A 16,979-nucleotide genomic window follows, 5' to 3' on the forward strand; every position below is an offset into this window, starting at 1 on the left:
GTAATCAATACCCAAACAATGTGTAAATTAGAAGCCATTAAGATGTTTTCCCCTATATATAGCCTCATGGTGGAAGATCTCCCTGAAGCTTTACCCGCTGGACACTGTCGCTGTCTGATTGTTTTTAACTTTAGGTGAGTTTTGAATAACCGCAGATGAGTAATACCAGACTGGTATAAAAAGCTTTTTTTAACCTAATGTTTTTATAATTTTTTTTATATTTTCACATGTCACTCTCACTGAATGCCCACATCTGAGAGTGCATGATACACTTGTGCAATGGTCTTGTGCAATGGTGTTGCGACACGCCTGACTCCCACTGTCATGCAAAGAGCACAAGTATTACAGTCAATGATGCATTCTTCTATAAACGTGTTTGTGATATGTTCTTGCCTCTTCTCCTGACAGGTACTGACAATCACAACTTGAAGAAGGGTAATATAATATTGTTATCCCCTCGCACCTACGAGTGTGGTAGCCACATGAGTATACACACACCACACTCTAGATAATGTAGTGTAGACAGTTCCTGTCACCATTAGATACCTGCTAGTTAGTCATTCTTGGTCCTGAAGAATCGCTAGATAAACTCACCACAGCGAGAAACATGTTGACCGGACTACAATAATCCTTGGATAAGAGTTGGAAACATTATCTTCCATTTCTCTCTTCCAGGTTAATTATTTTAACTAAGGCAGTGGCCCTCTTAAATAAAGTTCTTGGTACCACTAGCCCTTTTTTAATCCACTACACCCACGTCTACCTCTCAGTTCTGGCCCCATACCCGCACTTCATCTATACGGCAGTTGGAAAAAGATCTCCGCCAAAGTGCCCCTCTATGAGGTGTTGCCCGTTGGGTATTGCACCGCCGACCCAACGAGGAGCAGGCCCAGATGATGAAGCATGACACCTGAAAGGGTGTGTGAGGGCATTAAATCCAACAAAATGGATTCCCAGGGTGATCTTTTGACTACCCTGCCATAACACACCTGCATCACTGACTGTACTGACCCCTTTCTCTCATTAGGAACAGCACGATATATTTTGTAAAGACATACCGTTTTGGGCACGTCGTGAGTGGACCTTCTGTTCTATCTAGAACAGTAATAGCCCTGTACTCCTCTCCCTTGATACCACAACTGGGAAGTGCCTAAGATGCCCCGGGGTCTCCATAAATACCATTCTACTGATTTTTGTGACAAATGACGAAGGGTCAGGGACTTAGGATTGTCACCTAGAATGTTAACGGGTTGGGGGACAAAATTAAGAGGGGTATTGTGATGCAGTAAATGCACCAACATTGCCTTGATTTGATATTATTACAAGAAACCCACCTGATTGGTAACTCGTGTAAGGCCCTCGACAGGAAGGGGTACCGTATGATTGTGCATTCAGGCTTTACCACTGGCTCCAGAGGGGTGGTGCTCCTCCTTCCAAAAGGTTGTCCATACGTGATACAGGACACTTGGACGGATCCGCAGGGCAGGTATGCTGCATGCACAGGTATGTGGGAGGGCAGAGTTCTAAATGTAGTTACTGTATATGCTCCTCCGGGACTACAAAGATTGACATTGATGGATATTGGGACTCTTTTACTTAATCTTCCGGTGAACACCCTAATAACGGGATAGATCCCCGCCCAGACAGGTCCCACAACAAGGCTCCCAAATGAGACTTTATCGACACCCTGGGGATGGTGGACATCTGGAGTTGGTCGCACCCCCATGACACACACTATACATTTCACTCTAGTGTACACGGCAGTCAATCCCACATATATTATTTGTTTACGCATGCACAACACATACATGACTTCTCTGACCCGGGGTGTTTGGCGCGGGGTTGTCGGATCATTCTCCAATGCTTGTAACGCTTGGCGTAAAATGCCCGCTGCAACCTGATCCGATACGGATCCAACCTTGGGCGCTGAAAGTTCTGCATATTAAAGACACCCTGCGCAAGGATACAGAGTACTATTTTCAAGAAAATATTGGCTCAGTCCAGTAGGCCATCACGCTTTGGGGAGCCTATGGAGCAGTAATCAAGGAGAGCACGCTATCATTGATGGCTGGCCACAGAGCCGAGCGTCGCCGACGGGTATTAGAACTGGAGGCCGAGATCCTACGCCTAGACGCTGATATCTCTCAATCCCCGGACCCTGACACTCAGCACCGACGTGATATTAAACAACAGGATTACAAACAACTGCTCCTAGAAGACGCCAACAGACGTGCTCTGGCCACCCAACATCGTATATACGAACAGGGGGAATGCACTGGCAAGCTACTGGCGTGGTTGGAACGGAAGGAGCAATCTGCGCGGTGGGTGCGGGCTATTAGGGGATCCGAGAAAGTTCTCATTACGGACCCTCGGGGCATCGCTGAGGCTTTTGCAAGCCACTATAAGACAGTCTATGATTGCCCACAAGACTCTCAAGCTGAGTATGTGGCAGAACTCCTGGCCACTATTAAAGTGCCTAGCCTCTCGGCGAAAGATAAGGAGGCATTGGAGGCGGACTTGTCAGTTGAGGAAATACAGAAGGCAGTTGAGGATATTCGGGCAGGTAAGGCGATGGGCCCTAATGGTCTCCCGATCTAACTATTCAAATCCATTGCTTCCAAACAAGCACCACATCTACTGCATCTATACAATGGATAATGCTCTCCTCCCGACTGATATCTGCGAGGCCACCATTGTAGTCATCCACAAACCCGGTAAGCTGGTAGATGAGTGTGCCTCGTAAAGACCAATTTCCTTGATTACAGCAGAGGCCAAGATGTGATGTATTCCTATAGGTTCTGTATCGATCCCCCTATTCCTGACCCTATTCTGGTTAACAAACTAACAAGTTAACTAGCAGCCATCCCATGAGGCAGAAAACCCCCATGATGCAGGAACCGTTATCTGATAAAGCCACACTACGGCACAGGAACGTGTTATCTGATTAGGTCATAACGCTTGCCATCTAATTAGACAAGCGATATTCCTCCAGCCCCTGATAAGGCATACGGAGTTCTCAAAACAAATCAAACCTATGACAGACCTGGGAAAAACCCTGCGGCCATTGTTTTGATTTCACCGAGAACTTCAGCAAAAGAATGTGCTAACAACCTGGTCGTATGACATCCTTATTGACGTATCTATGTCCATCCTTACGTCAATCTCGGCACCTTAAAGGTATAAATATTACCGATATTGCCCTATGCAAACACACGCGGTGGTGACGAGATCGGAGCAGCCAGACTTGCCGAAGCCCAGAGCAGAGCAGACCCCGCTGGCGCAGCCCCGCCTTCCTGACGCGCTGAGAACGAGAAGCTGTCTATTCTCCTGCCGAGAAATCCAGCTCCGGCGCTTCCGGGTAGCCCTCGCAGGCAGCCTGGAATATCGAGGCCAGAGACGAGAGATACCATCCCTCATCCATCCTAGATTCCAGGTACAGAACTGAATAACCCCTCACAGAGAATTCTTTAGTCAGTCACTTGGCAAAACAAACTTAACTTAAACTGTAACTTTCTATTCCCGCCCACGCATTAGACTTAGGTCAGGTACACGGGGTAGGCGTAGTTAGAAACACCAGTTGAGTACGAGTAGTCAAATGTATATGTATATGTAATATATCTTATTCATTTTAAACCATCATATGGCTTAGAAACCATATCAATGTTTTTACAGTATTATTTTATACTTCTGCTTTTAATGTATGCACTTTACTTAACCATAAGTATTGCAATAATATCGATCCATTTCTCTTGTATGAGAAAAGAGACTGATCAATAAATAACATCTTTTATTGAACACGCCCGTCTCTTCCTTTTCTCTACAATCTGATGAGACTAAGAATGCACGTACTGACTGAGTAAACTAAATTGCCTTTTGTTCACACGACTCTCGAGATACACTCTTGATTAGGGGAGAGCAAAGTTGTCATGTTCTATGGTTGTCAGAAACTAAATCCCTTCTTGTCTATCCAGGGAGGTTCAACTCCTCCTTGCCTATTCGAGAAAGTTTCTAGTGAACTCTGAGCTAGCTGGCAAACCCAAAACTTTAAGTCTAATATCGACAGTAGTAGACCTAGTTAACGTCTGGTCTAGGCCTATACTATTGAAGGTATTATTCCAATGCGCAGAGCCTATTGGGATAATAGGAACTACACTACAAAGATTCTAGCCAAACATTTGGCGAACTGCCTACTCCCCTATCTCATGAACCTGATCCATCCGGATCAGTCGGGATTCATGCCGGGGCGGAATACTGCGCGCAATCTAGGTCGGATACATGGGGCATTGGGCAGGGTACACACACTGGAGTTGGAAGCGATTCTATTGGCTCTTGACGCCAAAATGGCGTTTGATACTATACATGGAAATACTTGTTCGCAACTCTTGGCCGTTTTAGGTTTGGGCCCAAATTCATGGGATGCGTTAAATTGCTTTACACACAACCAATCGCCCATGTGTCTGTGAACAATCAGCGCTCCACTCCGTTCCCCCTGTGTCGTGGCACAAGGAAAGGCTGCCCTTTTTGCCATGGTACTAGAGCCATTGGCGGTTTGGATAAGGGGCGACCTGGGTATTAGAGGCATTCGATGGACGAACGACCATGAAGACCACATATCATTGTACGCTGATGATATTTTACTCTATCTTGCTTCGCCGACGTGCTGCTTGCACCTTGTGCTCCACATTTTTTACATATTCGGTGCACACTCTGGGTACCAAATAAACTGGTCTAAATTCCAGATGTATCCCCTATGGGGAGAGCCACCAAGGAGTCCAAGAGGCTACGATATTGCGGTGGCCTCACTGGGCTTCCGTTATCTAGGAATTTTCATCACTATCAACCCCACATTTTCTTTGAAAGAAACCTGCTCGAACCGCTGCAGAGGTTTCGCTCAGATGTCAAACAATGGAAAACGCTTCCCCTTACCTTGCTAGGGCGTGCATCCTTATTTAAAATGCTTGTGCTACCACGGTTTCTGTACGCGTTACAGAACACGCCCAACCAGGTACCGATTCCTATTTTTTGCAGATTTATGCTACAATTCGGGATTTATTGTGGGACAACAGACCTCCTTGCATTGCCATGGCCAAGCTTACTATGGGATGGTACGATGGAGGAATAGGTCTGCTGGATGTGCGCCTCTACTATCAGGCCTCACAACTGACGGCCAAGTGGGTCTTTGGGTGCCATGATGACCCCAGCTATCGTACTGACCACTGGCTATTGGGGAAAGGGGGCTACAACAATGCACTGTATACGAACCATAGGAAATTGTGCTTGACCGGTCCTACGGCGCGTACTGTAAAGGTTTGGCATGGAGCGCAGAGGCTTATGGGATGGCAGGGCTGCCTTACAAAAGCTATCCTCCTATGGGATCTGGATATTCTGGGTTGACTTAGTACCTGTGCTGGCTTTGATAAGTGGGATATGATAGGGATCTCCACGGTGGGCGATTTGTGGGTTAAGGGCAAGAAGGCAACGTTCTCTGACCTTCAAACTAAATACCAGTTAGCGCAGACAGAGAGATTTCATGCACTAATTAAGGCGGCCAAAATAAATTTCTATACGGCAGCAATAGAAGCGACTAATAATAAACAAAAAGCTATTTTTAAGATTGTGAATGTCTTTAACAATCCAAAAATACTGTCGCCGGAAATTCCCCCTTCTCAGGTGCTTTGTAACACCATAGCGGACTTCTTTGAACAAAAAGTGCAGGTACTCACTAAAGACTTCTCCCTGCCTAACGCCCAGATACCTGATGAAGGGAGCCTGGCAGGTACAGACATGGTCTATATGAAAACGTTTCGGCCTATTGGTCTGGAGGAAACCCGCCAGGCCTATTTTTCGATTAAGTCGGGATCTCCGTTTGATCCTTGTCCCCCCACTCTTCTACAGGCCCTTGTAGACACAGTCAACCCCATTATTAATAATATTGTAAACGCCTCGCTGGATACTGCAATGATCCCGATGGAGTGGAAACTTGCAGCGGTGAAACCTTTACAGAAAAAACAAGTGGCAGATCCTACTACGTTGTTTAATCTTCGGCCTATCTCGCTTCTCCCTGTGCTATGCAAGGTAACGGAAACATTTGTGAATAGAGAACTCACAAATTTCCTGGAGGAAAACAATGCGTAGCACCCGAATCAATCGGGTTTTAGAGCTCAGCACTCCACTGAATCAGCTCTCCTGTTTCCCACAGATACCATACGCGCTGCTATGGATCAGGGAAAGAAGGCTGTCCTGATATTATTAGACCTCGCTGCAGCCTTCGACACGGTCTCACACACCATCCTTATAGACCGTTTAGTAACATCTGGTATAGCAGGAGACGTATTAGAGTGGATCAAAAAATTTCTGAGTGGCAGATGTCAAGTGGTCACTCTAGAAGACTTCTGCTCAGAAGAAAAAGCCCTTACGTCAGGAGTTCCTCTGGGATCTAGTCTGAGTCCGACGCTTTTTAATGTTTACACAGCCCCCTTGATTAAGCTGATATAGTCTTTTAGGATCGATTCAATCTCTTATGCGGATGATACGCAGCTTATACTAGTCCTTGACAAAAATACCAAGGACTGGGAAGAACATTTTAAGAGTTGCCTATCAGACACTTTTGAGTGGATGAGTAGAAACCACTTGAAATGTAATGCGGGAAAGACGGAGATTCTGCCGTTGGGCTCACAGAATTACTTTGTTCCCAAACAATGGTGTCCGGAAGATGCGGAGGTGCCTCCAAACACGATTAATGCAGCACGAAATCTAGGCATTAAGTTTGACGCCTCCCTGTCTTTCAAACAACAGGCTCTTGCAGTACCAGGGACCTGTTTCAATGTCATAAAGGGCTTAAGGAAATTTTTTGATATGCTCCCACTATCAGCTAGAAAAATGGTAGCGGTTGCCCTTATAGCATCGAGACTCGATTACTGCAACAGCTTGTATGCTGGAATGAACAAGGTAGTCATACACAAGTTACAGATGGTACAGCATGCAGCAGCCAGGCTGGTGCTGAAGTGGTCGATGAAATCTTCGGCTTCAGCTGCATTAGACATGCTCCATTGGTTACCAATTCATAAACGCGTACTTTTTAAAGTCTTAGTGATCACCTTTAGGGCTTTTCACCTCCGAGGGCCAATGTATCTACAAAGAAGGTTCTTGCGTTATCAGCATTCACGCAACCTTAGATCCTCTAATGCGAATCTGTTGGCCATCCCTAACTTTAGACTCATCTCGAAGGGAGGGAAATCCCTGGCAGTTCTAGGATCCAAGGCATGGAATAATCTCCGTGCTATGGTCTTGGAGCCAGAGTTCAGGAAAGCACTGAAGACTTGGATATTTAGTCTCCCCGATACGTGCTGTAAAGCTTTAATATGAGTACCCTGGTATTTCTAATGAAAGCAGCCCAACCAGACCTTTCATCTTTTCTGGTTTTCAGCGCCAAGATGCTCCTTGGAGTGATAGCCGCGCTTTACAAAAACCTAATTACATTACATTACATTTCGCTATCTTCAGATCAGTCATGCCATTGACTCCGCCCTTCCTAAAGATACTCCCATCCCAGACTACTCTCCCCTGGAAGACAGGCTCCTGCTGGATCCTATGCCTTGCAGGCCCATCTCGCTCACATACAAAAAGTTAATTAATAGCCGAGCCGATCCAATGTTGAAACTGAGGGCATCCTAGGAGGCTGAGCTGGGGAGCTACCCAACGAGGATTGGCTGGAGGTGCTGTCTTCGCCTCGGTATGTGGCCATCCTGATGCGGCTTCGTCTGGTGCAGCTTAAAATTCTTCACCGAGTATATTTTGATGCCACACTACTACACAGACTAGGCAGACGATCTGATGGTCGCTGCCTCTGACACTGTAACCATAAAGGGACGTTCCTGCATATTATATGGGACTGCCGACACATTCAACGATACTGGACGGAGGTCACCAGACAGTTGACTATAACCTGTGACAAACCTATCCTCCCAACCCCTACACTGTGTCTCCTCAATGTCTGGGAAGCAACGGACCTCACGCAAGCCGAACAGTCATGGGCCGCAATGGCGTGGAGTGTAGCGAAACAAAACCTTGCTCAGAAATGGGGGGTGGACACAGTGCCGCTGCTAAGGAAATGGGCTACAGATATGGACAACGCCATGATTTGCTGAAAAAACAGTATACAAAGGATGGAGGTTCCCGCGTAAATGGGATCACAAGTGGGGGCGCTGGAACAAATACAGAAGGGAGATATGTGTCTCGCCGACAATAGAACTAAGGAGGGAAAGACTCCGGAGACTAGGAGGGGATGTGGATGAGATATTAGCACAAGTGGAGGGTGGTTATAGATAGAGGTGTATAGCTGAAGATTCCTGACCCGAGAACATGTGAGCGGCCTACCAGTAATTTATTCTGGTATTATTGGAATGTACTGTCCTGTGCCTCTGCCGGATTGACGATGGGAGAATAATATTGTACTCTTTTGACCACCTGTTTACGAGCTGTCAATGCAATGTCCCTGCTGCTGCTTTTGTTTCTAATAAAAATTGTTTAAAAAAAATATATAATATAGCGCTTTCCTATCTTTTCCCTGCTCTGGCGCACAATGTGCTGTCTAGCGCCAACACAGGCACACTTGCGCCATGGTTAAAAGGCTGCCTGCGTTGTTAACAGGATTGTTTTTGTGCAGGAAGGCACCCCTTCCTGCACCACAACAATCCCGTAAGGCATTTTCCTCTATATATGTGTGCTGCAGAATGAAGCCTCACTTGAGAAGGCAAACACATTTGCAGGTCTACCAGCAATGGTAAATCTGGGAATGAGCCAAAATCAATGGGTGGACGCCTGGGAAAACTCACGCTCCATTCATGAAATGCCTCTCTGGTGCAGAGTAACACAGCACAGTGATTTGTGCTGCATTCTTTGCTTCAGACTTGCAGCCCGTCCCGACGTTGTCCGGGTATGAAATAGAATGTGTGTAATGTGTGTATTTGGCAAGGGCAATTTATTTTAAAATCTCGCGGTAGACAAAAATGTTTGTTTCATTAGAATAGGGACAGAGAAGGCCCAGCTGCAGCCCTGGTTGATGTCAGCAGGCGGGTGTAATTGGTGTAGTGATCCGCCGCCTGAGCCCGGCTACAGCCCTGGTTGATGTTAGCAGGCGCGTGTAATGTCGTTGAATGAGAGAGTTATCAGCCACAGGTAAATCCGTTTAATGAGAGAGTTGAGTGACAGCGAGTAGGAGAGGCTGCAGTAATTGTCCCCGCAGACACGCTCATTTGCGTGTTCCCCCGCTTGAGGCCCAGATGCAGGCCTGTTTGATGTTAGCAGGCGCGTGTTCCCCCACTTGAGGCCCAGCTGCAGCCCTGGTTGATGTTATCAGGCGCGTGTAATTAGTCTACTGGTCCGCAGTCTGAGCCCGGCTAGAGCCCTGGTTGATGGTAGCAGGCGCGTGTAATTTCGTTGAATGAGAGAGTTCAGTAACAGCGTGCAGGAGAGGCTGCAGTAACGTTACTTACCAGGCCTCCAGGTGAACGCGTTTGTCACGCCCCAGCACACGATCTTCTGATTAATGTACGACCCACATGGCATGAAGGGCGGAATGTAGCACACGCCCCCAGCGTTTCTCACGCCCCCAGCGTGCCCCTTGATGCGGCGCAATTGCGTTCACATGGCATGAAGGCCGGACACACGCCCCCAGAGTGTCACGCCCCCAGTGCACCCCTTGATGCTGCGCAGCAACGTAATTGGCGCTTGTATGTACGACTCATATGGCATTAAGGGCGTACACACGCTCCCAGCATCTGTCACGCCCCCAGCACACGCCCACTGCCCACGATGTGATAGCCGTACCACACGCCCCCAGCGTTAGTCACGCCCCCAGCCCACACCCACAGCACAACACAGACATGCCCACAAGGGACTACTTTGCTGGCACGGTTCTTTTACCTTTTAAATGTATAGAGGAGTTGGCCTAACGGCTAAAGTGCTCGACCTCGGACCTGGGGATCTGGGTTCGAGTCTTGGTAAGGACGCCAAACATCCTGTGATTCTGGTCTAATCACTAAATCTCCCCGTGCCTAACAAAAATGAATGTGTGTCCTCATGTAACGTAACTGGTGCTATGTAAAGCTCTCTGATACCTGATTCAGTTCGGGTCAAGTTCGCGCTATATAAAACTCTGCAAAAAAAATAATAATATGGTGGCCGTCTGCATAGCCTATGTCCTTCTGCTGCAACTGCCCTTTCCAACGCTGTATTGGGTGTTGTGATTGGTGCTGTGGTTACTGAGATTACCCGCCTCAAAGGTTTGGGCTCTCTCTTTATAATGTTAGTATGGATATGGATTTATCAAGCCACGCAGAGCCACCCAAGATGGCCTTGCATGGCTTGATAGATCTAACTTATGAGTTGCGTCGCTCTTTCGTACTGGTGTGTGGTACAAGGGTGAAGCAACTCTTTGATAAATTTGACCCTGAGTGGGGAGTAAATGGTGGTGTGAATGTTGCAAGCATGTTTGCTAGCCAATCTGGAATTGAGTAAGCCATGCATAAGACCACACACAACACTTAAGTATACAGGGAGGTGTGGAAGGGGAGAGGTTGGTTGAGGATGAGAGTCTGTACAGTGGGGGTATTAGCAGGTTTGTGAGTGGCAGCAATTGAGAAGGGTGAAGTATTTGTGGGCTGAAAGAAGAGAGAGTTATGTGGGATTAGGGTAGGGGATTGGAGGGTGAAAGCCTATGTCTGAGTTCATGGTGAATGGCTTTGGGGTCAGTCTAGCTATGAAGTAGGCCAGATATGAGGGTTTTTAGATTTGTTGGTGTTTCTGAGTGAGTTGACTCTAACATCGAAAAATTGAGAAAAGGTGGAGCCGAGTGTAGTTTCCCAGGGCTCACTCTTAGAAACACAGATTCAGAAGGACCCGAGTTAATGTTATATGGACTTTCTTCAATTATTTACATTTCATTTGGTTTGAAAAACAATTATAGGTGTATTGAGCATCGGAATTGGGATTTAACTCATTCATTTCATTTATGTTAGCTCTATATAGTAATATAATAACTTTTTAGAGGTGAATGGGACAAGGGGATTGGAGAGTGGTGCCGGGTATGCCCTTCCTTGGGTAAATTCAGAGCTAGGCCTCAGTACTGATCTACCAAGGTTGCTAGCCATCAGGTGAGTTGTGAAATTGCTTGGGTCATTTAAATCTCCAAACTTTGCTCAGACTCAGTTTTGCATCAGCAATAAATTGGGAATGGCCAGTGGTCAGCCATTCCTACTACCCTAGTTTACCCGCCTAGTGACACGCTTTAATATACACTCTTTAAGATACTCTTGCTTGTGTGTGAACTTCATATGGTCTTGGTCCCTCACTGAATTGAATGCTGAAGTCCGTCCATCACTTCCTGCTCACTCCCTCTTTTTAAGTTTATAATTCCAGACGACGTTGAGGTTACTCATGGTTGATACTTCCAAGTAACAGTACAGTTTCATTGCACCACCTTACAGTTAGTCTTAGGTTAAAACTCAGAACCAACCCTTGCCCCGCATATGGGTACTTTTTCAGTATAGTTCCATTGATTTCATAGCTATCTCTTCAGAGGTCACTTATGCATTATCATTTATAATTAGGACTCCCAGTTTTCCATTTTTACTGATTTTTACAGATACATGCAGACAGAAAACACTGTGTTTTATGTCTGTATTTATTTTTAAAAGTGGAAATATATAGATAAAATAGATAATTATGCTTCTTCTGAGTGACTCTCCCTGCTGTTCTTCATGAATTCCAGGCCAACAGCTGAGCAGAGAGAAAGCACGTGAAGCTAGAAAACAGGATTAGATTTCCCTAAATACAGGCATTAGCTGACATATATTTGTATACAATCCTATATTTACATGTGAGTGTGTTGTTTTGCTTTATTTGGCTGCCTTATTTGCTAAATCTCGACAGGCATCAAAGTATAACTGCATGTTTATCAGTTAAAAAATGTGGAAATATACAATTTAATGACTCTGCTTACTCTAAAAACACAAAATAAACATGGATAAATACCAATAAAATGGCCAACACATAAATATAGATAAATATGTTATGTTTTAATATTATGTCACGAGTACTGTTGTCTAGGAAACTGACTCTCAGTATCTGAGGGCCATGTCACTGGAGTCTGGAGTGTAGAATCCAGGGACAGGGAGCGGCTGATCTGGAGGCTGGATGTACATCAGGGGTAGCTTCTTCTACGCTTAATAAAGCAGATATTCAATATATTTTGTTGTCGAGTCCTTAAAAAATGCAGATGGAAATGTTAAAAAAATAAATACCATAAAACTGGGAGCCCTATGTATTTTGCTAAATCTCCTGTTTTAGAAATCAGAACAAAAACCCACCTCTGGTAAAGCTTTCAGCCCTTATTATTGTTATCCTTCTCTCTATCAGATGGATTACCTCAAACCCTTTTACACCTAATTGGTTAATCATGGCATCTCTGTGACCCAGCAGTGAGGTGGTGCTGGGACTGAAGAGTCGACTCAGGAGATGTTGATGTGTTATCACCAGTATAGACTACAGAGGGATGGAAAGTGATAGCTATTTATAGATTAGGGACAAACACCAGCTTTCTGTAAGGACTGTAGAATCGCCAGCCATGTGCCAGAAGGTGTAAGGCAGTGATCTCTAACCTTTTCGGTAATATGAGCCACTTATATTTAATGAAAATCACTCAAAGCTACCTATATTAGTAGTTTTGTAATTGTGACCACATCCGACAACATTACATTAGTAAGATTATTAGCAGTGATCACCTCAGTGCAACAGACATGACTCCCAGCTGTAATGTAAAAAACAGGCATTGGCAATTTCAAATACCTCTACATGGAAGATATATAAAAGCCCCTGGCATCAAAGTTATAATATTAGTAATAACTCTCCTCAATGCCACATGATTTATCACTCAAGTGTCAGCTTTAAATATATTTTGTAAATTCAGCAGTTTTTCTCCATACATTAGCTTACAGGTTCTGAAAATATACAGATTTTCATCTCAAAAACACACAGTCAATTTTAACTTTTAATTTAGTAGGTTGAGCTGCAATTAGGAGAGCTACTCACAGGCAACTGGAGAGCTACTAGTAGCTCACGAGCTACTCGTTGGAGAAGCCTGGTGTAAGGGTTGTAATCTGTAACATGCTTGAAAAAGTGCATATGCCATGAATGAAAAAACACAGGTTGACTTCTTATATACTGTGTAGGGTGGGCTACGGGCAGGCCTGCAGGTGTGCTGGACTTGGTGTAACTGAAAAAGATGGAATATGAGGAGGTCAGAGGCTAAAGTAAGCCTGCATGATGACTAACCAATCTGGTGTAGATGATGCGGTCTGAGATGTGATAGGGATTAAGGAGCTTCCAGGGATTAGGGTTGATGAGCTTTGCCACTTAGTACCAGTTGGGTTGATGGAATTTTCTGGGAGAAGTGTCATTGGGTTCTCTAGCACTAGGATTAAACCTGAAAATTATTAAATGTCCTCCGGGTGAGATGATTGTCTTCTTTAGATTCTTTGCATCACTTACATGAGAGATGTGGTAAATGTTCTCTTCTACTCTCCGCAGCTCTGTTGCCTCCAGCTCCAGCATCTTGAGGAAGTCCACCGCCAAACTGTTGATTTGGTAAGCCACACTGGCTAGTGATTGGCTAGCCAAGGACATGGTCTCCTTGAGCGCCTGCTGTTTATTTTCAGCCTGAAAGAGGAAAGAAAGTCGGTCACAAGTGACTCTCCATTGAGATATCCCATGGCAAACTAGGGCGAAAAAGATCTCGAAAGCGGAAACCCAGCAGGAACTGCATAAAAGCTGCAAATGCCTATGTTTCTTAAGGCCTAGACTTCAGTTAGTTTGACATATCCACTTGGGGGTAGTCGAGGAATATACAAAGAAGACAGACTTCTCTGGAAGATGATTTCGCAGGATTGTGAGGCAGCCTGAAGATAGAAGTCAATCACATTTCAAAACACTTTTCATTAACATGATGGCAAACAAGATGTGCCTCAGAAAGATAGCGTCCAGCTTCTACAGACTAGTTAACTGGAGACTAGACATACAAGAAACTGAAAACACACCTATTTGCAACCATGGTTTAAATCTCTTCGGTTTTGAGTTACCTTACAGCGCCAGGACACCAAAGCAAATCTGAGCTAGCATTTAAAATGTGTTACACAATACAGTACAGCATCTCTGGGAGGGCACTAGCGGGGCATGGGAGAAACTGCTAGTCTCACCTTGGTGCAGAGGTTAGTGTGTCCTGTTTAGCATAGGATTCGGAAGGTAAGCATATACTACCAGTGCAAACTGCTATGTGTAAACATGTATGAGAACGATCCACGCACTGGGTGTGTGCAAGTGCACTTCAGAAGGATCCATGCACTGGGTGTGTGCAAGTGCACTTCAGAAGGATCCACGCACTGGGTGTGTGCAAGTGCACTTCAGAAGGATCCACACACTGGGTGTGTGCAGTGCACTACAAAAGGATCCACGCACTGGGTGTGTGCAAGTGCACTTCAGAAGGATCCTCGCACTGGGTGTGTGCAGTGCACTTTAAAAGGATCCACGCACTGGTTGTGTGCAAGTGCTCTTCAGAAGGATCCACGCACTGGGTGTGTACAAGTGCTCTTCAGAAGGATCCACACACTGGGTGTGTACAAGTGCTCTTCAGAAGGATCCTCGCACTGGGTGTGTGTAAGTGCTCTTCAGAAGGCTCCACGCACTGGGTGTCTGTAGTGCACTACTGAAGGATCCATGAACTGGGTGTGTGCAAGGGTGTGTGCAAGTGCACTTTAGAAGGATCCACGCACTTGGTGTGTGCAGTGCACTTCAGAAGGATCCACACACTGGGTGTGTACAAGTGCTCTTCAGAAGGATCCACACACTGGGGGCCCGATTCACAGAACTAACTTAAGACAAAATCCTAAACTTACTACTTTTGGTATTCACAGAAGTTAGGATTTTGTCTTAAGTTTGTCTTAAGACAGACTTAAGACAGACTTAAGTTAGGATTTTGTCTTAAGTCTGTCTTAAGTTTGTCTTAAGACAAACTTAAGACAAAATCCTAACTTCTGTGAATACCAAAAGTAGTAAGTTTACGATTTTGTCTTAAGTTAGTTCTGTGAATCGGGCCCGGGGTGTGTACAAGTGCTCTTCAGAAGGATCCTCGCACTGGGTGTGTGTAAGTGCTCTTCAGAAGGCTCCACGTACTGGGTGTGTGCAGTGCACTTCAGAAGGATCCACACACTGGGTGTGTGCAAGGGTGTGTGCAAGTGCACTTTAGAAGGATCCACACACTGGGTGTGTGCAAGTGCACTTCAGAAGGATCCACACACTGGGTGTGTGCAAGTGCACTTCAGAAGGATCCATGCACTGGGTGTGTGCAAGTGCACTTCAGAAAGATCCACGCACTGGGTGTGTGCAAGTTCACTTCAGAAGGATCCACGCACTGGGTGTGTGCAGTGCACTGCAAAAGGATCCACGCACTGGGTGTGTGCAAGTGCACTTCAGAAGGATCCTCACACTGGGTGTGTGCAGTGCACTTTAAAAGGATCCACGCACTGGTTGTGTGCAAGTGCTCTTCAGAAGGATCCACGCACTGGGTGTGTACAAGTGCTCTTCAGAAGGATCCACACACTGGGTGTGTACAAGTGCTCTTCAGAAGGATCCTCACACTGGGTGTGTGTAAGTGCTCTTCAGAAGGCTCCACGCACTGGGTGTCTGTAGTGCACTACTGAAGGATCCATGAACTGGGTGTGTGCAAGGGTGTGTGCAAGTGCACTTTAGAAGGATCCACGCACTTGGTGTGTGCAGTGCACTTCAGAAGGATCCACACACTGGGTGTGTGCAAGTGCACTTCAGAAGGATCCACGCACTGGGTGTGTGCAAGTGCACTTCAGAATGATCCAAGCACTGGGTGTGTGCAAGCGCACTTCAGAAGGATCCACCTACTGGGTGTGTGCAGTGCACTTCAGAAGGATCCACACACTGGGTGTGTGCAAGGGTGTGTGCAAGTGCACTTTAGAAGGATCCACACACTGGGTGTGTGCAAGTGCACTTCAGAAGGATCCACACACTGGGTGTGTGCAAGGGTGTGTGCAAGTGCACTTTAGAAGGATCCACACACTGGGTGTGTGCAAGTGCACTTCAGAAGGATCCACACACTGGGTGTGTGCAAGTGCACTTCAGAAGGATCCACGCACTGGGTGTGTGCAAGTGCACTTCAGAAGGATCCACACACTGCGTGTGTGCAGTGCACGTCAAAAGGATCCACGCACTGGGTGTGTGCAGTGCACTTCAGAAGGATCCCTGCACAGCATGTGTGCAGGCACTTCAGAAGGATCCACGCACTGGGTGTGTGCAAGTGCACTTCAGAGGGATCCACGCACTGGGTGTGTGCAAGTGCACTTCAGAAGGATCCACACACTGGGTGTGTGCAAGGGTGTGTGCAAGTGCACTTTAGAAGGATCCACACACTGGGTGTGTGCAAGTGCACTTCAGAAGGATCCACGCACTGGGTGTGTGCAAGTGCACTTCAGAAGGATCCATGTACTGGGTGTGTGCAGTGCACTGCAGAAGGATCCACACACTGGTGAGGTAACGGGTTTTTAGGAACCCGCTGGTGTCAGGGGATAACACCCGAAGACCTCTGAGTTCCCTTGTTCCGGACCACAGAAACACGTAGTCTTCTAGTTGCAGTCAAAGATCTAGTTTTATTGGTAGCTACCAAGTAACACGTGTCCCAGAAGTACACCACACAGAGAGTAGGTTCTTGGGAGACTGTTCGTTTTTACAGAACCAGCCGTCTCCTTATATATCAAATATATGGCTTCAAGCAAGAATTCTTGAGTTTATGGTATGGCAACACACATATTTCTACAACAATACAAAGAGCGAAGTCATGTAAGCAAGCCCATATTTTAGATGTCCAGTTTGCTGATGGATTACCCAGTTGGATCGGGAAC

General features: G+C 46.0%; 1 protein-coding gene across 1 annotated transcript in view; it reads right to left on the bottom strand.

The window, feature by feature from the left end:
• ABI3 (ABI family member 3) overlaps positions 1-16,979 on the bottom strand; it is a 299,602-nt gene that overhangs the window by 257,814 nt on the left and 24,809 nt on the right. Inside the window, exon 2 of the mRNA XM_078645286.1 lies at positions 13,549-13,716. Within this exon, the coding sequence (XP_078501412.1) occupies positions 13,549-13,716 (168 nt within the window). The remainder of the gene's footprint in view (positions 1-13,548; positions 13,717-16,979) is intronic.

Source organism: Lissotriton helveticus, chromosome 5_1 (genome assembly GCF_964261635.1).
Source record: "Lissotriton helveticus chromosome 5_1, aLisHel1.1, whole genome shotgun sequence".
In the NCBI taxonomy this organism is placed as follows: Eukaryota; Metazoa; Chordata; class Amphibia; order Caudata; family Salamandridae; genus Lissotriton; species Lissotriton helveticus.